Below are 24,338 nucleotides of genomic sequence, written 5' to 3'. Positions count from 1 at the left end.
ATACACACACATACACAGAATGATAAAGATTAAAACTGGTCAACGTATTCTGAGAGATAATCTCTTCATTTCCACACAAAGGATTTCTGTTTCCTGCAAAAACAATTGTTAACCACTAAAACCAGCTGGCACAAACAAACGGCCAGTCTGGTTAAAGCAACGAAAATACGAAATGTGAGTGTAGAAGTAAGAAATTTGTGCAGTGAGGACTCTTCATGTTGAATCTAGTCTGGGACTGTCCACTTTTTACACTCCTCCAGGGACAAACACAGTCTTGTGCTGGCATCTGATCACAAATAATATCCTCAAAATCTGAAGATCAATAGAATTTGTTCCATGGTCACCTCAGCATTTTTATTCTCTGTGTAGCCTGAGTTGAGTGTGAAGTCAATATCGGCCATACCAAAACTAGATTATTGATTTTTGATGTATTTTAATAACGGTTGCCCTTAATTGTTGCCAAAATATCATTATTAGTTAAATTTTAATTAATCATGGCGGTACTGGAAGGAGATCTGAGCACGCGCGTGACACACGCGCGGGCGCGCACCATTTTACTACATCCTTTTCCTTCGCGCGACCACCTAAACACGGATTAAGGCACGTGAAAAATATTTAACACCTACCTTGAACGTTGATTTTCCCTCAGATGACCGGTGATGAGGGGATCGTCAGACCGGTGGATAATAGCTCGGTCACGGCTGGGGCAATATCAAGCCCTCGGTGTACACTCCTCCGTAAATCACTGGTACAAATCAACGGTGTCGTGCGTGAGGCGGATTCCCACTTTCCCCAATTCCCCATTCATTATGGGTTATTAGTATTCCCCTCTCAATAAACAGGCGGTGACATTCGCACCATTATTCCCGTTCCTCCGGTGAGCACGAGCCTACGTCTGAGGAGCTCCGGCCACTGGCACGAGCCGCCTCCTGTCGACGGGAGGTGATGAATTATTCACCGAGGGGCGTGGCCAACAAGTCATCTCGTGTGTCTCCTGGCTGCAGTTGAACCAGCAGCTGTGATCACGTAGAGGTCACGTTATGAATGAGGACATCTAGTGGTCAACAGAGGAGTTACAACTACAAACACCGTGACCACACAGGGTCAGAGATAGATAGATAGATAGATAGATAGATAGATAGATAGATAGATAGATAGATAGATAGATAGATAGATAGATAGATAGATAGATAGATAGATAGATAGATAGATAGATAGATAGATAGATAGATAGATACTTTTATTGTCAGTTCACTCCATGTTTTGAACATACAGATGAGAATCAGAGTCAGATGAAATTCATTCAGTTTTCTGCAACTCAGTCATGGAGGAATCTGTCAGTATACTACTGAACCAAGGAACGAGTGATCATGCTAGTAATCATTTCTCTTAATGAAGGTACTAAGCATGTGGTGAAAAGGCAAAACAACAATAAGACTACAACAAAAAGGACCCACGGGGTAGTTGGTGATGTAGAAGGCATTGCTCCAGTGGTGGATGTTGACGTTGGTAGAATCAGGTTCTGGGTGCAGCAGCTAAGGGATCAATGCAACCTTCTTACACGCTGAAGAATGGATCCAAGTGGATCACTCGGTGACCTTTACTGCTGTGTGGGGGGTTAGCAGGACATAGAAGGGACCATGCCAACATCTGGAATGCCAGTGTCGCCTTCTGAAGTCCTTCACCAAGACGTATCATCTGGCTTCAGATGATGTAGTGGCCCATAGGTGGAGATGAGCAGGGCAGCCTGAGCCGGAGCCCTTATGACAGATAAATGAGAAGAGAGATGAGTACAGGAGGATCACATTGTATCCTCCTTCCATCCTCAACCTTATGTGAGGATACAATGTGATCCTCCTGTACTCATCTCTCTTCTCATTTATCTGTCAAAAGGGCTCCGGCTCAGGCTGCCCTGCTCATCTCCACCTATGGGCCACTACATCATCTGAAGCCAGATGATACGGCCGAGTCAAACCCGTCTGTTCACAACATTTGGAGAGTTCGTATTTTTATTGTCTCATTTTCTTGCTCCACTGCTCCTCCTGATGTTTTTGGATGTCTATGTCAAAATATCTGTCTATTTGTGGGCGTCATTTGCATAAAATGTGCCGTTGTCACTAGAAACTTGTGATGGAATTCCGCATCTCTGGATGAAGTCTGAGCCTGTGACATGGCACATGCATTGTTTTGCTGTTGGGAAAGCTTCTACCCACTTAGACCACTGTTCTCGGCAGCGTTTTGTCCCTTTGGAGAAGTTAATTCAACGAAGTGGATCATAATGTGTTCAAAAGGTTTGTCAGGAGGTGGGTGGGCTGCCAATGCTAAAGCTTTGCAGGTTTTCCCTATGCTAGAAATGCAAATGAGGCATGCTTCACAAGCTTTTGGAGCCACTGGAGTGAACTTTTTAGTAAACCAATTTTCATTTATGGCTCGCAACACCCCCCCTTTCTGACAGATGGTCGAGAGAGAAGAAGTGGGAAAGGTATCTTGGATGTGAGTGTATGTGGGACATAAAGGCCCTAGGCGATGTTTGGCTGCAATTTTTGCTGCAGCATCCACAGAAGTATTGCCTGGGTACCCAGTACCCAGAAACGATGATAAACGAAGCGAAGCGATGATAAGCGAACTCGTAATACTTTATTGTAGATTGTGGGAGATTCACAGAAGCCTTGGTAAAGTCTGGTGAAAATGTAGATTTCCCTTCAAACTGGAAACCTATCAGGATGTAGAGGAACATTGAAGAATGCATTAGACAGGTCAACAACGGAGAAGAACGTAACAGTCAAGAAGGTGTAAAGGTGTGGAACGAGTGGTGCACGGGCATGCACTGCTGCAGTTACTGCACGCAGGTCCTGGACAAAACGCCACTCGTCAGGTTGTCCTTTTTATCTCATTTTCATAACTGACAGGATGGGAGTGCAAACAGGGGAGTTGGAATATGGAGCTATGACACCTGCTTTCAACAAAGATTCAAAAACTGGTCGGATGCCCCGGGCAGCTCCTGGTTTCAAAGGGTCCTGTGAAAGCTGTGTGACTGGATTTAGGTGTAACAATGACCGGTTCAGCATCATATTAATTAGCCGCCCACATTGCAGCGCTTTACAAAAGAGCCTGGATCTCCACGGATCAGTCACTGCCTGGGAGAGGGAGACATGAAGGTTGGAGTTTAGGGAAGCGTCAAATCCTTGTTGGTCAGGGGTTGTAAAGCGGACAGAGTGAAGCAGCGGCAATTCCAAAACAAATCCTGCAGCTGCATTTAGATTTAGGTAAACTAAATCTGCTTATTTACAGAAAGGGTCTGGGGAGAGATGGGCGGTACAGTGTAGGCGTTCTGGTAGCGTTAAATCAACTTCAGGAGGCTTCCTGTTTCTTGTCATCTCCACTAAGGGGAGGGATGGTGTGAGGGACAGAAGCACTGATAAACGTGTAGTGAATCAATGTTTTGTGTCATATTTAGGGCCAGATTTGGTTTAAATTTAGTTGCTGAAGCAAGATTAGATCGCTTTCTCGCGAATTTATGGGGCAAACATCAGACAATAGAAAGCTGTGCTTCAGGGTGGAGTCAGTGCAAGAACGTTTCAGTGGTGCAGATAAAGTCTCACACGCTGGAACGCCCAAGGCGCCCCAGAATAAATGAACCATGCACTTGGTTTGTAATTAGGCAAGTCAACACGTTTAGCAACAGAATGAGTTGCCCAAGAGTCTACGAGAAATTATAATAGTTTACCATCTTCCTGCATCTCTATTCCTGGCACATCACCGAATGCAGTGGGTTGCTCACAGCCATTCGGTTTGGCGTGAACTTTCAGCATTCAACGCTAAACAAGAAACTTCTCACCGGTTTGATGATCACACTCTGAGGTCACTGGATAGACGTGGGATCGATCAGGGAAAGTTTCAGAGCCAGTCCTCTGGTCTCATAAACCTTTTTGGCGAGGTAGAGGAGAATCAGCAAAGTTCCAGAGGCCACCAGCCTCAGTTATCTGGGCCACGGCACCAAGAACTGCTGTGGAATTCTCTGTTTGTCTGGTGAGGCTGAAATAAAGACAGTTCAGATCAGAGGAACAAGAATATGAGCATTTTATCTGAAGCTTCTAAGATACTGGCCAATTGAAGTGCAACCCTGTCTGAGAGAGAGAGAGTGCCATCACAGGCTCTGCTCACTGTCAACAAGATATCAGTCAAGGACAAGTTAGCATAGCAGAGTCAGTTACAGGAACATCATATAAAGCAACTAAATGCTAGCACAGGATGCTTCACAAAAGATGCTACATGTAAGTTTTCCCTTACAGTCACATCATTTTTATCCTCTCTGCATCCATGAAGGTGTTGAAGTGAACCAACTAATTGGGAACTTGCTGATGAGGGAAGAAGATGAAACATTCACAGCAGCTTCCAAAGCAGCAAGTGTTGTTGTTAACACAGTATCGGTGGTGCAAACAAAGCCGTACCTGAAGTCCTTAAAGAGACGCAGTTTATTAGTGGAAAATATCAAGTTCATGATCTCCAGTTTGCTTTATTGGCTTTTATAGCAAATTCTGGATACCAGGAATCATTTCAGTGGCCTTTTCCCAATAATAACACACTTGTACCAATGAGCACCGCTGCTCTGTGTCACACTGTGAATAATACAGTGAGATTTGTTAGCAGCAGGAAGCTTTGGTCAGATATTGTTTTGTTTTTTTATTAAAAAATAGAAACTCACCTCAGGCATAAGCCCCAGGCAGTGTACCAGTTCCTGTGGCTTAGTTTTAGTTCATTTTTTAAGGAAGTAATACAGGTAAACATTAAACTAGTAAAGGATGATGGAACTGAAAAGACTGTACATACAATTAAATAAGCATTTTTATCTTTCTTCCCCAATTAACAACTTGTCTCAAGGGTTCGCTCTTTTATTTAAGTCAACATCCTTGTGCATCGCCTTTGATTTCCACCATTTTAATATATTTAATATAGATGTGAATGCGTAACTGCTTTTTTAGGAAGTGGGATAAAAAAAGAGAAATATGAAACAGTGAAGGAGTGAACTGTACTGTCAGAAACTTTAATAAGCTCCGAGCTCCACATTTATTTTACAGGATGACTGACATGCATGCTCTGAATTGGGCTCCTCTGCAACTCGTCTGGTGAATGGCTGCCTTCCCTAAGTCAAAGAGGGGGTGTGTGCTGATAAACATCAACCAGCTTCAGCTCTGTTGGTGTGACAGAAGATCAGAACGTTTCATTTTCCACAATCTGCTGCACCACCATGCAAAGCATCCTGCAGTATGGAGATCCAGTCTGGCTCTGGAGACTCTCCAGGACTCAGGGACCATTAAACATCTGCTCTAAAGTGGGGAGCCAACCTATGGAGACAGACAGCGACAGCTGGTCCAAACAAACCCTTTTAGCACAATATTTGTAATCTATTGGAGTTTTAAGACACTGTTCATGGAAGCATTTAACCTGTTTCATCCATCGTTCAATAATAACATAACTGACCACTTTCACCTCTGCTTCAGACATGCCTGGTTCCTTTTATAATGTGGACAAATATGAGCGGCCGTTGTCACGTAGCGGTAAAATATCACATTTATTTACACTCTTCCAAAAAATTAAAATACAAACAGCACATCTGAAAACAAGAGACATTTTGTTTCAAAAAGCACAATGTAGAAAATGTAATCGTCCATCTACATTAAATACAAATACCACCATATTGTTCCCCATGGCAAGATTTCCATCAGTGACTGAAAAATGATCCGTTTAATTTGATTATTAAAGACCAATAAAAAAGACCTCTTGGCGGTTATGTTCCTGAAAAAAGTGATCTTTAAAAAACCAATCAGAAACGTGTAATTAGAGAAACAGCTTTAAAGAAATGAGCTAGCATGATGTCATAAATCCAAACACCCGAACTTCCCAATGATTAAAAAAAGATGATCATTTCCATGCAGACATTTACTTCTTAATTAGTCACAATTATACAGTATAAAAAGCTCCTACATCTCAGTGCTCCCTATTACATGCACGCATGTGCACGCGCACACACACCTTGTTAGCGTTACATGACAGAGCAGTTCTTTGGCGAGGTGGTCCAGCGCAGCCAATTTAGCTTATTTTCTTGGTAAGGAGGGTATCTGAGGCCGTTTAGCCTCTCTAACGCCCAGCCGCGCAGCATGCACGCCTTCCTGTGGCTAAATGTCTCAAAGCCCCAGCGGCCGTGGTAGCTGCCCAAACCACTGGCCCCTGGTCAGAGGGAACGAAGCACAACATCAGTCAGAAGAGTTCAAGAAACGGAAAAGAACGAACAATTTCAGGAAACTGCACATCAAAGTGATAAGTGATTACATCACGGTTGATGTGGAGCCGACACCCACCTACGCCTCCGAACGGGAAGCTCGGCAGACCGGAATGGATGATCCCATCGTTGGAACAGAATCCTCCGCTGCTCGTGCTCTCCAGCACCTTGTTCACTAGCTTCAGAAGGTAAAAGGTGACGTACAGTGTTAATGCCATGATGCCATGGTGAAGAGTGACACGTGGGGGGGGGGGCAGGAGCCAGAATTCTTACCGAAGAGTCGTCCGAGAACACGTAAAGCGCCAGTGGCTTCTCCCTGGCATTCAGGAATTCGATCCCTTTCTCCACTGAGTCAACTGTCACGATGGGGAGGATGGGACCAAAAATCTCCTCCTGCATCAAGGCGTCGTCTTCATCCACATCCACCACAACGGTGGGTGCTGAGAAGACCACGGTGAGAAGAGACACATTAGATCTGGGGGGGGGGGGGGGGGGGGGGGGATGAAAGCAGCTTGTGACTCACCGATGTATTTGTCTTCCTCGTCGCTCTCTCCTCCTACGATCACTTTGCCGTTAGACCTTTTCAGGAGTTCCATCAGTCGGCTCCAGTGTCGCGGTGACACAATGCGGCAGAAGTCAGGAGACGCCTGAGGGTTCTTGGTGTAAAACTCCTCCAGCGTCACCTTCAGCTCAGGCAACATCGCATCCCGAGTGGCAGGCGAGCAGAGCACGTAGTCCGGAGCCACGCAGCTCTGACCAGCGTTGAAGAATTTGGCCCAAGCCAAACGGTGGACAGCGGCCCTGATGTTCACGCCGCCAAATATCATGCACGGAGACTTGCCACCCAGCTCCAGGGTCACTGGGGTCAGGTGAACGGAGGCTGCCTGCATGATGACACGCGCCACCTTTTGGGAGCCTAAAAGAAGTAAAAATGTCCTCAGAAGGAATGAGACCATTGTGCATGTTCACCAAAATGCTCTCCGTGGCCAGTGTGACCTCTGACCTATTGAGCAAGTCAGTACCTGTGTAGAAGATGTGGTCAAAGCAATTCTTCAGAAGAGCCTGGGTCTCCTCTGGTCCACCCTGGACCACCGCGTAGCAGTCCTGCAGCAGGACGATCTCGTCACACACGTCTGCTCGTCTGCAGTCTCACACACACGTCTCAGAACTCAGACATACCTGGGACAGATACTTGGGGATGAGCTCCACCAGCAGACTCTCTGTGGCTGGGGACACCTCTGAAGGCTTGATGACGGCACAGTTTCCTATGCAAAGAAACCAACGTCAGTCAGCCATTAAAGCAGGAACCATCCCAACCATTCTAAGCTCAACACTCAGCAGGTTTTAGTGGAGACAGACAGCCCAGCTGCCCTCAACAGGGAGCAATTAAGAACAAATCAAGCAGTTTGAACCAGTCTAGTGTGTTCTGTGAGATGATGTATGACATGAGAAGGTCAAGAGCCGAACACCTTTATCACACATTCTGACCTTCTTGTGTACTGATCATTTTCCTGGAGTTATGATTTATGATAGCACGGTGTAGTCAAACAGGAAGGGTGCAAAACACACCCGACTTAACCTTTATCTTTGATTTTTCACCACCCTTCACACATGAACCTGGACTCTCCCGCTACTGTTCATGCTGTAATGGGATAAAAGTAAGATTGGCACACTCTGTAACACATTATGATAGGGCTAAAGCTAGCTAGTGAGTGACTAAAGCGTTTGGCTGTTTAGCTTCATGTGGGTGGAGAACGGCATTCCCATTGAGTCTGGAGCTGCATTTGTCAATAATATGAAGTTTAAAGTTCCAGGATAAGTATTTGACATCATCTTCAATCTAAAACAGAGTGAAAATTAACCTTTCAGAGTAAATCTGAGCTCAAAGAATCCTGCCAGCATATAAATGCAGACTTTACAATGAGGTAAACCCCATGATGATGATGTGAGATTTTGTCTGCAAACATGTTAAAAATTACTTCAGATGAAAGTTTTAAAAAACAGTGTGCATGTTGTTGAAGTTGTTCAGTGAGTGGGCATTTGAATTTGAAATATTTATATTGTTTTGTGACTTAATCCACATTCTTTGATGTGGTTAACCTCATTAAAACAACACTGGGATGTGAAGGGCCATATAGAAGTGTTGAGTTTGGCTTACAGGACGTCGTCATCTTGAATTTTTGGAGATAGAAGTAACCATATTTGGATCAGAGGGTGGAGCTGGAAGAGTAAGGGGCCGTCAATCAAATAGACACGGCCCCAGAGGATTCACATAAATAATTGTGGAAATATTTTCGGATGGACCACCAGATTATATTTTAGGATGAGAAAATGTAGCTGCTGACACCGTTATGAGCTGTGGGGGAAAAAATTTGAATGAAAAATGATTTTAAAATGAATGGGAGTGAACTGAGACAGGTCTTTGTGAAGCCTGCCCCCCAACGGTTTCAGGTGGTATTGCAAGCAACGTCACTTTAACATTGACTTCACTTTTTAGACCAGAAGATTACAACCAACTTTTAGGTTTACGGGTCTATGCTCCCACCCTTGATAGAACTGTCGAATCCCCCAAAGTTTTTTTAACCATGGGACGATAGGGAGAAGGGCCTTTGGTTCTGAAAACACATCAGAACAGGCTGAATCAGCGAGGCACACATTTACCCCAAATCTCTTTATTTGGCCTTTATGATAGCGTTGAGCTCACACTCGCATGTGCGAACTTCTCACGTCTGTCATTATAAAGATGCTCTGAATGCGCGGTTGCGGTCACCGTTGCTCTACAAGCCCGGGCGAGCACGCCCTCTGCCAACACACCTCGCAGGAAACACACAAAGAATCTGCCAATCACTCAGAAATCAAGCTCAGGAGCAAGACACAGATTTGGAAATATTTTTGCATAGCGGTATTACACAACTAACTAAAAAAAAGGGAACGGAGAGGAGCCTAATGTAGCACTGCTGCTGCCCGGGAGGGTTCTTACTTGGGTTAAAACATAGAAAAACAGTTTCCACTGTTAGTAAATCTGTGGGGTGGAAGATACCTGCAGCAATGGCTCCGATCAAGGGATTGAGGGTGAGTTGCAGAGGATAATTCCAGGCACCGATGATTAACACGACTCCCAAAGGTTCTCTTCGAACAAAACATTCGTCCAGTTTAGTCGCCTGAATCAAAGACAAATGATGAATATCTGAAGAGATCTATACAAGAGTCACGGGTGCAACCTTGATTATTATATTGACCTACCAAGTTTTTCTCGACATATTCCGGCTTCATCCAGCTGGATAAGTTGCTGATGGCGAAGTGCAGTTCGTTGATGGCTATGTCGATCTCAGACAGGACAGCCTCAAATTTTGGCTGATGAGAGGAGGAAGATGGCAAATTTTGATTATGACAAACCCTGGAGGTGACAGTCCGACGTGCCCATCTTCTCTTAGACACACTGTGTGTGTGTGTATGTGTGTGTGTGTGTGTGTGTTCCCGCACCTTTGCCAGGTCTTTGTGTAGCGCATCCAAAATCCGTTGCTCGTTTTCTTTGATCAAGGCCATTAGCTTGTTGAGCTGAGCCTGACGAAACTGCTCCGGTAACGTCACACCGGTGAGAAACACTGAGCGCAGACGACCCACGACTTGGCTCTGAGCATCCATCCTTTCAACAGGAAACCACACGCACAAACACACACACACACACACACAGTAATGTGTAAACAAGATAAACCACATTGTTAATTTACTTACTGGAAGGTGTCAAATTGGAGGAAGTGGGGGGGGGGGGGGGAGGGTTCAGCTAGTGTCGACTGTAACACCATGTCTGTCTCGGTCAGAGAACCTGTCACCAGCCAGCAACTGACCTGACCAGAGTGCTAATCTCATTCTTACACTAGGCATGACAATAGGTTTGGGGTTTGTCTTGTCTGGCTTTGTCTCTATTAATAAAAAGTCACCTTTGATATAATCTGCTAATTTAATCTGTCAATCATTCAATCTAATAGGCCATCATTTGATCAGTTTAGCTAAAGATCTAATTATTACTCACTCAAATGATAATGATATTTATACCTAGATACTGTGATGATGCTTGGAAAAGTACATGACAAAAAATTAGCTTCTGCAATGAATGAAAAATTTACCTTCACTTAAAACTAGAGGCGAATCTTTCGGACGGCTTTTTAAATCCATGTGTGCTTAAAATACAGCAGGTTTTTAAAATAACTCGGCGGAAGAAACATTCAAAGAAAGTTTATATGTAACAAAAATTAAATAAACCGAAGGACAAACAAAAACAGCCGTTAATGAATTTAAAAACGCACATTGGAGGATTTTACAAACAAAACTGGTAGCGGAATTTCAGAACTTTTTCATCTTTTAATCAGATGCGTCTATTTGTGCACTCTGCATCCCTTTTCCCCTGAAAGGGCGAGTTAGTAAAAGATGTAGATTTCCTTACGGAGTTTCGGACGCCACCGTCGGCCAACGACGCCGCCCAACAATGTGACAAAGATAATACACTCGCGCATTTATGCGCAATATAAACCAAATATATGCGCGTATTCGGGCCTAAATAAACGCAGCCAGGCTGGAAACTCTGATCTGACAAACCTGGTAAGATAGTTCAGGTTATTAATGACTTTTAAAAAACAGTTCCGCCTCAAGATGAAGTGGAAAGCGGCGGTTTTCATCCACTGGAACGGCACAAAATCCTACCTGGGAGTCGAGATCGTCTCTCTCAAAGTGCAGAAGTAGAAATGCTGGAGAGGGGAGCGAGTGTCTGGGAGTTGTCTTCGCTACCCGATCGCTTGGGGCGAAGGAAGTCTTGGGGCGAGGTTGATCTTGTAAAACGAGCAGTGGAACTCGTCAGGCCAGAGAGCCCCGCATGATGGCTCGCTGAACCAGCCGTTCGCCAGCGATCCAGCAGGGGGCGCTGTTTTCTGGTTTTATTATTTCCCCTCCGGTAACGGCGAGAGTCGGACCAAGCTAATGCCAAGAAACTATGGTATACTGTATTTTGTGGCATGAATGAATTAATACGTCTGTTTTGTTTCAGTCATCCTTGTAGTCAGTGTATCTGAAATGTTTTAGTTTACTTAGTTGATTTAGAGTGCTGATAGCGCGCCCCCTGCTGGTCATCTTGTAATATTTTGTATTAAAAGGTTTGATTTTTTTTTTTAAATTACATTTTGATTTGGGTCAGAGGTCATAAAGAAAATGAATTGTACTCATAACAAAATTGAAATTAATTTCACAGTAAAAACAAATGCGGGGTGAGAAGCCCAGGGTCCTAGATTCAAGCCCTCCTGTGGTGAAAACCCAGGTGTTCTGATAGTAGGGGGAGTGCCAGGACACCTTCAGAGCACTGCTGATGTACCCTTGAGCAACCGAACCCCTGACTGCTCACATAGGGCCCTGGATTAGCTGGCAACTCACTGCAACGCCTGCTTTCACCCATATGCAGCTGTGGGACAGGATCCAACACCCTCCCCATGATGCTGAAGGGGATAAAGCAGCCAGAAATAATAATCCTGTGTCTGGGCTTTAAAAGATGAAAGCAATGCCCAAGTCAAGTCTACTGATTCAGTTTTAGATCATCCTTTTTTTTTAAAAAAAGTCAATATTTTATTGACTGCAGTATCCAAGTAGTGAAAAAGGAAAATAAAAACACAGAGTCAAGTTTTACTTAAATATACAGACTGTTATTAAAGAGAACGAGAAAATAAACCAGTGTTGATACAAAAACTTTATTCTCACAATATCAAAAATGACAAACCTACAGAGATTTGTAGAATTAAGCAAGAACATTATAGTGATTATTTTTTGGACTGCAGTCATGAAACTGTAACTGTGTGACGGTGCTGAGCAGCAGCAGAGAGATAAATAATGACAGAACCTTAAAAAGGAGGACTGTGTGGGAGGGACAGCTCATTCTGCAGTTAGTATGACAGAACATTTATATTAAAAAAAAAAGGAATATAGATTTCCTGTAAATGCATATATCATAGCGGGGGAAAAAAACTCCAAACATTTCTAAAACTAAACAGAACATTTTTTAATTAAAAAAAACTACAGAGGTGGAGGTTGGGAGGAAGATTGCAGTATCTACAGAGAGTAAGAGGAGAACAGAGAGATGGAAGGAGGCCGAGGGAAGAGAGAAGGCCGTGTTATTCAGTGGAGAATGAAAACAGTCATGGGTCCAGCGTCCACCTCCTCTCCACACCTTTCACAGTGACCGCTCTCTCTGGGGCAGAGGTGGGATTAAATTAAAAAAAATAAAGGAAAAGAGCTTTTCAGAGGTGTGCCCAACCCGATCCGGTTTGGCAGATTTTTCTGTCTCGACTACTCAGGCTAAAGACCGACAGAACCGTCCGGCAGCAGGATGGAGGGTGGCTGGTGAGAAATGGTACCGGAGACGTGGACACGTGGCGGCTGCCCGCTCCAGCGCTTCACAGGAAATAGTCGGCTACTGGCTTCTTGGAGGGGATGCCTCTGGTCTCCTGCGGCGCTGCTTCAAATATAATGAACTCCCGCTGTAGATGCTCATCCAGCTCCAAGATGGCCGCCACATTGCCGCACCTGGGAGTTCAGAGACACATAACGGGTTAGCACCTCGAAAGCTTAAGGAAATGAAGTGGGTTTTCTGTCCTGCAGCGAATCCACACACCTGTAGCAGTAGTTGGGTGCCGACCACACGGTGAGCACGGTCTCGTTGAAGTGCCACTTGTACCCCTCCATGACCAGCTGGTGAGCGCGGCAGATCATGTGGATGTCGTTGGCGGCGTTGAACTGGGCCACCACGTCGCTTCCAAACAGGTAGCCAGCGCCTCTGGGACTCACCCCCCACCCAGTGGTATCTGAAGGAGACAATCAGTAGACAGTGAGCGGGCTATGAAATTCTGATGCTATCCGGGCAGACAAAGAATGGGTGAAACACTGCACAGATTATAGAATACCTTCAGGATCGGACCACAGGAGGTCACACATGGGTCCGTCGTGAGGCACTTCCTGTTTTCTGTCAATGGTTCTGATCTGGTCCAGCGTTTGGATGGACGGCGACAGGCCGCCGTGCACACAGAAGATCTGCAACATGAACAGACCTTAGGTCACCTTCCAACAAAGGGGAACAAATTCAAGTTTCCAGTGGCGTGAGGAAATACCAGTAACGTTTCTAACCTTGCCGTCAATGATCGCAGAGAGAGATAAGTAGTCAAATATCTCAGTGCAGTATCTCCACACGGTGACCGAGCCGTACTTGCGGAGACACTCGTCGTAAAACCCATAAACCTGGGTGATCTGCCGGGACTCGTGATTCCCCCGGATCAAAGTTATCCGGTCTGGGTAACGCACCTGAGCAGCACAACACAAGCACCTGCTTTTTTAATCTGCACAATCAAATACAAAATACAAAACGTGTCCATTGAGCTGCGGTGATCTGAACTGGGTAAAGATGAATGCTTCACCTTAAGAGCTAGCAGGAGCAGGAACGTCTCCACGCTGTAGAAGCCTCTGTCCACAAAGTCCCCCATGAAGAGATAATTTGTCTCTGGGACGTCTCCACCAACCTGTCAAAGAAAGGAATTTGAAATTAAAAACTCTAGTAAAACCACATTTAGAGCAAACCCACCAACAATTCACACAATGACACTTTCCAGCTCAATTGTACTTCTGACTCCAAATGATGTGTGTGTCCATCACTGCGTGGACAACATGAACAAAAATGGACACACACATGTATACACATTTAGCGTCTCCAATTAACCCAAGATAAAAGATGCACACGAGCTCCTCGCAGAAAGGCCGAGCTAGAATCTCTCCCAGGACTTTTTTTTAACGATGTCCTCTCTGCACCACTGTCTCATTCTAATATAGCGCTCATCCCAAAGCAGCAGCAAAGGAGGCACGCAGGAAACTCACCCGAAACAGCTCTTTCAAGTCATAGAACTGACCGTGAATATCTCCACACACCTAAGATAAAAACAAACGCATTATTATCCTCTGACATGTACCCATCTAGACAGTTTTAATATACACGTTACTTACTGTGACAGGAGAGTCTACTCTCTGGACGTTGCTTTCTTCAACCAAGATTTCTCTGTAAACACAAATAGTTGGGTTGTTATTGGGATGACCTGGTAAAGCATATTAGATTAACATGCAAAAATCCTGAAGAGTAAACACAGTTCGTCAATAAGGCTAATGCACTAAGCTCCTATTTAAAGATCTGAGAATATAAGCTTTAAAAATGTATGTAGGTTTAGTTCTATTCCACAAAATTTTTCAAATTTCAGACAGCTATCAACAGATTGTCTTTGTTTGCTACATTTGCTTCTCTTTTGTTTCAGTTCTGGTGCATTTTAAGTCTGAAATAAAGGTGGGCAAATATCGACAGGCAACGTGTGTTTGCTAAATCATTCAAAGGTTGAGGTTGGCACAACCTGCGCCCCAGTCAGCATTAACCAAGCTGAAAAAACGCCACCATCATGACAATCTTATCTCGTAGCCGTCACATTTCTGATAAAAGCTCCTTTTCGTTCAAGCAGGGTTTAAAGGTGAGGCGATTACCTGGCTTTGGCACACAGTGCCTTGACTTCATTTTCCTTGATGAGCTCACAGCGTCTGAGCTGCTCTATCTGACGGTCCAGATCACTGATGTCTCCCATGGTGACACACATAAGGAGGGCTGCTTACACACTGTAGCCGCACACTGTGAACACACACCGGGTCGGCAGAAGCGACACACTCCCTTCCAGCGGGGCGCAGTCCCACACCAGTGCCTTTGTGGACCCACGCTGCGGTCAAAATGTCGTTCCGAGAGAATGTCGGCTATTGAACTGTGGAGGAAAATACGATTTAAAAAACAAATGTGATCTGCGAAATTTATAGATTTCAAAATCCAAAAAAACATGCAGGGAAAACTTTCAATGGAATAGTTTAGCTAAGTACATCCATAGCCTGAAAACTTTTCATTGATCTACCGTGTGTTTTTCTCCCAGAGATAATAAATATGCGAGAACATTATAGTACTCTTACACGCTTTAATCTATTACGAGATATATGAAGCAGAAATTTACAAAATATTAATATTTCGTGAAAGGCCTAAGGGCGTAGCTTAACACCATTAGCATGCTATGTTATATCACTGCTAACGACGTCATCAAACATACGATTATTTGATCAGATGGCCAAACCACGCACTTTTTTGTTACTCCTTTTGCGATAAACGTGGCACCACAAACGTATAAGAGTTACAAAACAAGCAAATATAGAAAATATCTTTTAAAAAGGAGCGACGGTATTAGGCTTGCCGACTAATCACGATTCTCCGACACAATCTCTAGTTAGCGGTTATAGGCTAACTTCGTCATTAGCTAGCTAACGCTAGCGAGGCGCTATCCAAGCTATTCATACGATGCTGCGTTTAACTGAAAAGAGTAGCTAAAATTACCATAAAAGTGATGATGCCAAAATCGTCAGGAACCCAGATCAATATTTCATCCCGAGGACAGTATAATCTGTCGCCGGCACCCGTCTCCCGGTATTGCTTATGCCGGTTTACTCCTACACGACTGACTGCCGCGGAACTTCCGGTGTCGTGAACGCGCGTACTTCCGGTGTGGGAACCATACCGACGCAGCGCAGAGTTCAAATATCGCTTATTTTTCTTCAATATCGCTTATTTCTTTCCTTAAGTGGAAAAAGGCCGAACAATTTGATGACGTTTAACCCAAGAGTGTTATCTATCCACTGATTTGTATAATTAGGACTGATACACATAAGTTTATACACAAGATTATGTTTTGAGATTAAAGACAACCTACTTCATTCAAACGGAAGAGGCCTAATTTATTTTAACATAATGAATTTATAAAAATAATTTTACCATTTAAAGTGTGACAGCTGACATGGAAAGCTACAAATACAACCTATTGTGACTGTTTCAGTATTATTATTTAATGGGTTATCAGGTGCTGTAGGATAGTTTAGTGATGAAGCAAAGCTGAACAAAAGCTTGCGGGTTCAACTGATCTGAAGCAAGACGTACAGTCTTTGATTGAGCCTCTATGTCTCAGATTCCAAGGTTTACACTTGATAATCGTCAAAATGGCGTCACAAAGCAGAATATGAAGTCAGTATTTATGAATTTATTGTTATTCCAACAGCAGTAAGTAATGTAATTGTTTGTTGGTCCCAGCTTTGCGGAGATAAAAGCATAATGACCCCGAGAGCCACTTCATCTCAGTCACGCCACAGACATTTCAAGGGGTGAACAGGAAAGAAAAGCAGGCTACCAGGGAGAACAAGACAAACTGATCCCATCCACAGAGGATGGTTTTTCAAATAGTTGAGTTATTAATTGAACTATCTGTAATGTCTAATCATAGCAGCAGTTCTGAGGTGTGTTTCAGTAAAGCAAGACATCATAATTCAAGCGCCACACACCACAAATAGTGACAGTTACAAGGCAAGTAAACAGTATAGACCTGCATTAAAGCAATTAGGTGATCGATGGAAAAATAATCGTACCTTTAAAAGCAGAGGACAGTAAAAATGACAATGATCAGAAATGCAAAACAAAGTGCATATTAAATAAATGTCCATCGGATGTTAAATATTCTATGCAAATAAAACATCACTAGACTGTTCATGGCTATTCATGCATTTTTTCCTCACCCAACATTCACTTCATACAAAAAAATTACACAAATGTCTGAATATTTCCCAGACTTCCTGATTATTATAGCAAATAGAAACAGAATACACAGAATAGCCCATTCAAATATAAACTACACACACTACAATATAAGAAAACATGCCAGTTAATGTTTAAAATGAAGTAATCATACACTATCTCCCACCAGAAAGATAAAAATCAAGGCTTTTCTTAAGCTTCAGTATAAACTTGTGTTTTAGAGGAGCTTCCATACCTGACGTCAAACAAAACACTTGTCTGGTGTGACGCGAGGACAGCCAATCTATATTCAGCCCCGTCTTTAGCAATATGCTGGATCTTCTTAGCAGAATATGGAGCAAATCTGTCTTAAAATCATGACCGCAAAATAAAATCTTTAATAAAAATAATGCCTGCGCTGTGCTTCTTCATCCAGCGGGTCAGTGTGTGGGCTGGGTCACAGGGAACAAAAATATCTGTGCACTGGGAATGCAACTAAGGCAGCCAGAGCTATACCGAAGCTGTCTCCCACAGAGGCGGTGGACATGGAAAACTCCCTCTGTCTGTCTTTAGCCTGTGGCAGGAGAGACAAGAATATTTCTCATCAAATCATTTCAATGTCCTGCCAGACTCCTGCTTCCATTTACGGTTTAGGTAAAAAGGACTGGTGATTTAAAAAAAAACAAAGCAGTGGATGGAAGCTTGTCCTGACCTCTTTGCTGATGAAGAAGAAGGTGTTGACGTACGCGGCTCCCCCGAGCAAACCCTCATAAAGGATAATAACAAACACCAGCCAGGCGCTGGGCAGGAACTGGTAACCCACGGCAAACAGGAGCAGAACTGCATTCAGAATCTGTGGAGGAAAAATGATGTCAAACGCTGATCATAGACCCGACACTGCCAGTGATGGTGGTCGGCATCAATTTAAAAAATAAATTCAGCACTATTAATAATAAAGACAAAAGCGTAGCGACATATTAATAATTTTAGGAATCTTTCAGCTGTGGTTTGGTTAAAAAAAAGATTCTCAGAACATAATAATTGAGAAACATCTCTATTTTATGGGAAGAAACAATCGAGTTTTATGGGAAGAAACAATCGAGGTTTGAGCTAGCATTTAAGCTAATATTGAAAATCTGAAAGAGGCGCCTTATAAACCACAAGAAACCTCCGCTGATGCAGAATTCCGACCTGCAGCAAAGCCAGGAGCCACAGCTTCCGGATCTTCACACAGCAGAGGGACGAGCGAGACACCAACACACCAAGCTGGTAAAGCGTCTGGTACCTGAGAGCGCACGCACACACACACACACACACACAGTGATGCAACTTTAAATAGTATTAGTCCTTCATGGTGACGCCTCTGTAAGGCAAACTGACCAGCGGTACTGCTCAGCGTGGCTCAGGAAGAAATTGGGGAAATAGAGGAGCTCCATCTGGGAAAAGAAAAGGGATCAAACTCAAAACCTGTCGGCGAGTAACAACAGGTGGGAGATGGACACTAACAAACCTACCAAACCCTGGTTGATGAAGTATTCGGCAAAATAGACCAAGCCGAGGGGAAACATAAACTTCAACAAGCTCTGATTACAGGAAACAAGGGGATCAACACTTTTAACGGACATATTCTTCAAATCTGAAGTGTGAATGTTCCTTACTCTGATGATGTCCCGCTTCTCTGTGAGGCTGAGGGGTTCAGGGGTCACGGCCTCTGTAATGATGAGAGGGAAGGAGAACAGGTCCTGTGTAACTATTCACGAAGTGAGCAATCAATGTACAATAATCCCCAAGAGGGCAGAGGGGAGAGACTCCAGCTACCGACACCTCCTCTAAATCTGTCCTGGACTCTTCACTGCAAGTGTATCAGCAAAATGTACTCAGTGACAATAAGACAAAATAGCACCATTAAAAATGACAATTTATCAAAAACAACAAAATCACACTGAATAAACATATTGAAATATCTGTTTTGCATAGTGGCTTGATTGTGTCGACTCTTTGGACAAAAACATCTTCTAAATGGCTTGGTTTTAAACCTGGCAACACATTCAGACAGAGACGGGTCCAGCCTAAGGACAAAACTCTTCAACACTGAACAATGTGGTTTATGCTGTCCAGCAGTGAAGGATGTACAGATCTGTACATGGGTGAGACCAACCTGCCACTGCACAGATGCCTGGCCCGGCCCACCTACACCCAAAAGCATAAGAGGCACTGTTTGAAGACAGCAAAGCTCATGTATTGGCATCAGAAGAAAGATGGTTTGAGAGTGGAGTATAAGAAGCCAGTTTTGTTAAAGTGGAAAAACTGAACAGAGGAGACTCGTGACAGCAGTTGCAGCCCCTTCCAGTGCCGTCCCGAAAGTTTTACAATCATCCACGTCCATCACCTCAGCACCAGGATCCACATCCCACTAGTTAATTTAGAACTGAGGAAACCTCTTGGATAAGAGGTGAAATGCCTAAAGGAAGTTCAGTTTCATTTTCTCAAGCCAAGAATTCTCTTCATTGTGTTGCGTTAGTTATCAGCGGTTCGTCTGACCCGTCGCTGAAAAGAAGCAGCTAGAACCAGTCAGACGTGTGCAACTCTTCAAGGTGCACAGCCCCAAAGCGTGGAATGTCCCTGTTCCTGTTCAAACAAACCTGGATAAAGCCAGATTTACAAGAGCGGCTGGAAAGTTTTCTCTTCAATTCTTTTCACCGTTTATGATGTGGTGCCCTGATGCGAAACCCCCAAAACAGATTAACATTCTCTCACCATTTACATTAATTACTCAGTAATCGAGAATGATAAAATAAAAATAAAAAAATTAAGGTTTTTGGGCAAATTTATTTAAAAGAAAAACAAAACTATGTCTCAAGATACGGTATTGCTTTGTATGGAAATGCTGCTAATTGCTAAATCTATTCTGGAAATTATAATAAAAAAGGCAAATGTTTAGATTAAAGTGCGAACGAGCAGGTTAAATGTCATTAAAGAGCTGATAATAAGTGGCTCGTTCAGCAGCTAAATCAATACCAGGTTAATATCGTTCATCACTTGCAAGCTAAAAACTTGCATATATATCTGATTATTCATGGTTTAGCTGACATACATATCTCATATTATCTTGATGAGCTGATTGCGGGCGTCTTATCAAATTAAGAGGGCTCGCACTTTTTCCTGTGCTAAAACTGATCAGATCTCATCAGATTAAAGCAGTGAGTTGCACAACTGCTGAAAATGAATTGACCTTTAACAGACCGCAGTGCAGGTTGCACAGTGTACAATTACCAGGCTTCTCCTGCTCCTCTTCTCTCCCCTCGTCTGCTCCCTCTATCAGCCTCTCTCTCTCCTCGGAGCAAGAAACCAGGCAGTCGTTCATTGAGGGTTTCCAATGAGATAACCGCGTTGGAAAAACAAGAAGGCAGAAATAGCTGTTGGGGGAGGAATGGTTTAGTATTTTCAGCAGAAGAAAAGCCCGAGAAAGAAAAATAAAAGCCACACTTGCCTGAGGATCATAGAAAACGGGACGACCAGCATGGTGAGAAGAGTAATTCGTGGTGAGAGGCCTGCTTGGGTCAGGGCCGAGTACAGCAACGCTCCGGCGACGCCAGCACCACCAGTGCCCGAGCCCCATCCTCCCAGCACATCCCTTGGAAACCAGCGTTATTCAAATTAAAGTGGTTTTGTTTTCCCATCGTCCACTGGTCTTTGAACGTTACACAGAGCTTTGAGATTTCATCAAAGGGGCCAAAAATTGAACATCATGTCCCATAATAAGTGTCTGAGTGCGCTGATACATAGATCACTTCATGCAGAGATGTAGTGAAAAATAAACTTGGTTAAATGCTACAGCAATAAATACAGGTTCCAATTTTGAAGAGCAGAAAAGCAAAATAGGAGCAATCAGTCCAACAGGATCTGCTAGAGAGTGTAAGTGGCTTAAAGTTTACTCAGAAGTAATTAGAGGAACTGAACACTGTCGTCTGCACAACCTTTCCTTTTCGGTGTTCGCTGTTAAACACGAGAATTATTCTCACAATCAGACCTGAGGGCAACTGAGTCTCAGATCAGTCAAATGTTTTTGCACTTTGTGGGAAATCTGCTGGTTCACACTGTGATACATTTGAACACCTCACAGATAGGCAGCATCCAAATTGAGGTTCTTTTCTATCTACGTATTAAAATTACTTAATAGACCCTCCTTTTTGCTTTGGTGTCACCTGGGTGTGTTTCTCTATGTTGTACAAAAATGAATAAAAACACCACTAATAAACAAAACACTGCACAAAGGTCAGGATTCACAGATTTGGGGAATTCTGACATCAATCTAATAAATCAATGTGATTGTTTAAAAAGAAAGAAAATTGTAAATTTTCAGAATACAAAGGCCCTAAAACACTGTCTTAAAAACATGCCTTCTGTCTTAAAAAGGACAGACTACATACCTTAGACATGACATTTTTGATTAAAAAGGGTGTATCAGGATGTTATTTCATATCAAACTTCAGCAAAGGACATCAATCTTTATTTATTTATATAGCGTCTTATACAATCAAAATTGTTTCAAGGCGACATAAAGACAAACATTTACCTGCTGAAAAATGTTGAAAGCGCGAGGAAGGACAGCTCTCCCAGACCAGAGCTGAAACTGGCAAATATCACTCCTACACACAACAGAGTCACACTTTTTGTTTAAAAGAAAGAAGAATAAATGAGCTACATTTAGTCTTGGACTTTAAATCATGCAAATTATATTCCTCAAACATCTTATCTCCCATTTTATCCTTCCAAACTGCTTACAGTTTTGAAAACATATTTTAACAGGTATTTTAAGAAGTTCTGGGTTTTTTCCCCACTTCCTGGTGATTATAAAAGTCCAAATTCTTTATTTCTAAATAAAAAAGAGGCCTTTTACCAAGAATGCTCATCCACACAGCTGAAGAGAAGGCCACAAGTAGGAAACTTGTTGCTGTCATGACGACACAGATCATCACTCTGAAGCTGAAAAGGGACAAAGGAATGACACTTTCATTATTTATACTATTTATAGAAATAAATAACTCAGACTAACCACATCACAGTTAGCTCTCTCAAATGTTTTCCTTTTAAACTCAGGGTAATGACATTTAGAATGTTTACTGAAGGCTTTCACTTGTTGTGTGTGGTTCAATGAGCCTTTTACTGGAAGCCTTTCAAATTCTAATGCAGTATGTACTGGCTTACCCATAAGGCACTGCATGGATCACAAAGGGAGCTGCCAGCTTGACACTGAGTGATGGGAGGATGTCGGCTAAGAGCACAGCCTGAAGGGGAATATAGGGAATTCACTATTCAGATAAACACTGGTTTTTAAAAAAAGGAAGCCATTAAGTGAACATGCCATGACAGGTCATTTCTGTTTTCAGTTCTGTTTTAGTGCTGCTTACTTAAGGTTGATTCCGTCACAAAACAAGAAGCTAATGATTATCTGTCAGCACATGTATTTACCGCAGTAGACACAGGATTGCAGTCATAGCGACTAGCATTGCTGTTGTTCCTCACTTGGAAATCCACGGCCAGTGTGGCTGAGGCCTAACAGACACAGGAATATAAGTAAAATGTGCCCTGCAGCATTAGCTTTGTGGGGAGATCACAAGATCAAACCTAGGCTTTAACAATTATGATGGCAAATAAGAGAATAGTTCTCACAGTCAATGTGCTGTTTCCCGACTCTTGTTTTCTGAGGATGTCGTGGGCAGCGCTCAGCATTACAACATAGCCAAAGTTGTTACACAAGCCAAGGAACCTGAGGAGATGAGATGATGTGGTAGTAGCATGATGATGTGGTAGATGAACTGATAACTGCCCCCCCCCCCCACACCCCAAATAAAAAAATCGCCCATATCCTGCTAAGTATTTTTTGACATTTAAAATAATAATAATAATAATAATAATAATAATAATAATAATAATAATAAAACTTTAAATCAGAGGGGACACAAACGTCCTTTACAGCTACACAAGTTCGTATTAAGACTTTATCAGAATAGCATTTACACGAGCAAAGCATAAGAGTTGAACAATTTCTGATTATGCCACCTCAAATTTACCGATACTACAATCTTGTCAGAGCATAATAAACATTCCCATAAGACTACCATAATAATTAATCTTATTTACCATATTTATTACCACACTATCATCTTTCTGCAAATATGCTTAAATTGACCGCTTTTATTCTGCGATTTTATAAATGCTTGCGTGGCAACGTGGGCATAAGCTCACCAGAATCCGAGCCAGTTGCGCCACCATGTCCACCGATCTGTAAAGATTCGAAAAGACCTTTTAGTGAATGTGTGAGCCTCGGTCCAGTTTGAAAAGGCCCGGTCAGAACACCCACCGCTGCTGTCAGAGCGCTGAAATGGGTCTGCGTTGACGCTTCGCTCCATGACAACAAAACACTACCCGAGGAAAAGCAATACGAAATTACGCGATGACAGTTCAAAATAGAGAAAAAGTGTCAGTTCGCCAACATAGTTTCACGTGTAAATATCATTCCACCGCCGCATTAAGCCTGTTTGTCTAGTTCTTGTACGGAAACTTTGACAAACAAGTGCGGTGTTTCACCCAAATAAATCCCCGAGGAAACAAAACCAAGGATTTGAGTTCCGATCGAGGACATGATTTATTCCATGTCAGTGCAAAGATTTATTCAGAACACCAGCTCCACTGTCTAAAGCGACAAAGAAAAGCCTGTACAGTTTCTGCCTATTGTGCAGACAGCCGTGACTTACATATACTGTCAAAAGGGCGTTAATATAGTTTATGCAAAGCATTTTTTATAATATACTATTTTTCAATGTCAAATAATTACAGGTCATATATTAGAAATATCCACACACTGGTATTTGCAATCAACCTAATGTGCATGGACTAAACTGGACCATCCACACAAGCACTGGGAGAAACAATAAACTCAACATCAGAAGTTATATGACTGTGGATTTGTAAATGTGAACGCTTTATTTTGAACATATGTGAGTGGTACAAGAACTGGAACTGAAAAACAAACAATAAAGCCAATAAGAATGATCAACATAACAATAACAATAGTCAAAACAATATAGAACCCAACATGTCTGTCTCTTGACGTTTTGCTTTGTTCTTGATTTATCTGAAACTTCCAGTTTATTTTGTCCTCAAATCTTACCACAAGAAACTTTTTGTCATTTAGTCTTTGCATATCCACGCCATCTACTTGTGTGTTCTTATTTTACAAGTTTTGTTGCAAAATAAAATGTGTTTTATTTTGTTTCAGTAGTGATTCTCCAATGTAGATTCATGAAAATCCCCAATAGAACATAATATATTAGTGTCAGCTCCAATTCTTGAAACTTTGCATTTGCCATTCATATAAATTATGAACAATTTCGGACC

The 24,338-nt window shown here is 42.8% G+C and overlaps 4 protein-coding genes across 8 annotated transcripts in view; all 4 read right to left on the bottom strand.

Moving 5' to 3' along the window:
• LOC101065284 (protein TANC2-like) overlaps nt 1–928 on the bottom strand; it is a 32,058-nt gene extending 31,130 nt beyond the window's left edge. For both annotated transcript variants that reach the window (XM_029836098.1, XM_029836097.1), the window contains exon 1: nt 627–928. The gene's annotated coding sequence lies outside the window, so the exon portion shown is untranslated. The remainder of the gene's footprint in view (nt 1–626) is intronic.
• A 4,095-nt stretch (nt 929–5,023) lies between these two features.
• On the bottom strand, nt 5,024–11,192 carry aldh3b1 (aldehyde dehydrogenase 3 family, member B1). Of its 4 annotated transcripts, none has more exons than XM_029836757.1 (11): nt 10,982–11,192; nt 9,764–9,926; nt 9,524–9,634; nt 9,321–9,441; nt 7,460–7,545; nt 7,303–7,384; nt 6,804–7,196; nt 6,554–6,720; nt 6,360–6,459; nt 6,034–6,228; nt 5,024–5,345 (listed from the first exon to the last, which is right to left on the bottom strand). In XM_029836757.1, exons 2-10 carry the CDS (start codon nt 9,923–9,925, stop codon nt 6,044–6,046), a joined length of 1,407 nt encoding a protein of 468 aa, XP_029692617.1. In that variant the 5' UTR covers nt 9,926; nt 10,982–11,192; the 3' UTR covers nt 5,024–5,345; nt 6,034–6,043. The 4 variants fall into 4 exon arrangements, with proteins under 4 accessions (XP_029692617.1, XP_029692618.1, XP_029692615.1 ...); XM_029836758.1 differs by having other exon boundaries at nt 5,024–5,192; XM_029836755.1 differs by lacking the exon at nt 5,024–5,345 and having other exon boundaries at nt 5,549–6,228; nt 10,982–11,191.
• Nucleotides 11,193–11,993: 801 nt separating this feature from the next.
• On the bottom strand, nt 11,994–15,870 carry LOC101074113 (serine/threonine-protein phosphatase 4 catalytic subunit B). The gene is made up of 9 exons (XM_003964263.3): nt 15,714–15,870; nt 14,831–15,099; nt 14,309–14,360; nt 14,183–14,233; nt 13,729–13,830; nt 13,442–13,615; nt 13,222–13,348; nt 12,933–13,122; nt 11,994–12,844 (listed from the first exon to the last, which is right to left on the bottom strand). The coding sequence occupies exons 2-9, from the start codon at nt 14,938–14,940 to the stop codon at nt 12,715–12,717; spliced, it is 936 nt and encodes a 311-aa protein (XP_003964312.1). The 5' UTR covers nt 14,941–15,099; nt 15,714–15,870; the 3' UTR covers nt 11,994–12,714.
• A 520-nt stretch (nt 15,871–16,390) lies between these two features.
• cln3 (CLN3 lysosomal/endosomal transmembrane protein, battenin) lies at nt 16,391–23,521 on the bottom strand. The gene is made up of 15 exons (XM_011603572.2): nt 23,302–23,521; nt 23,187–23,223; nt 22,611–22,707; nt 22,410–22,493; nt 22,146–22,225; nt 21,838–21,923; nt 21,514–21,586; nt 20,428–20,571; nt 20,211–20,353; nt 18,596–18,648; nt 18,452–18,520; nt 18,318–18,373; nt 18,129–18,222; nt 17,650–17,790; nt 16,391–17,511 (listed from the first exon to the last, which is right to left on the bottom strand). The coding sequence occupies exons 1-15, from the start codon at nt 23,348–23,350 to the stop codon at nt 17,395–17,397; spliced, it is 1,323 nt and encodes a 440-aa protein (XP_011601874.2). The 5' UTR covers nt 23,351–23,521; the 3' UTR covers nt 16,391–17,394.
• Nucleotides 23,522–24,338: the final 817 nt, after the last annotated feature.

This window comes from Takifugu rubripes, chromosome 5, assembly GCF_901000725.2.
Source record: "Takifugu rubripes chromosome 5, fTakRub1.2, whole genome shotgun sequence".
Lineage (NCBI taxonomy): Eukaryota > Metazoa > Chordata > Actinopteri > Tetraodontiformes > Tetraodontidae > Takifugu > Takifugu rubripes.
This window is presented reverse-complemented; position numbering and strand designations above follow the sequence as displayed.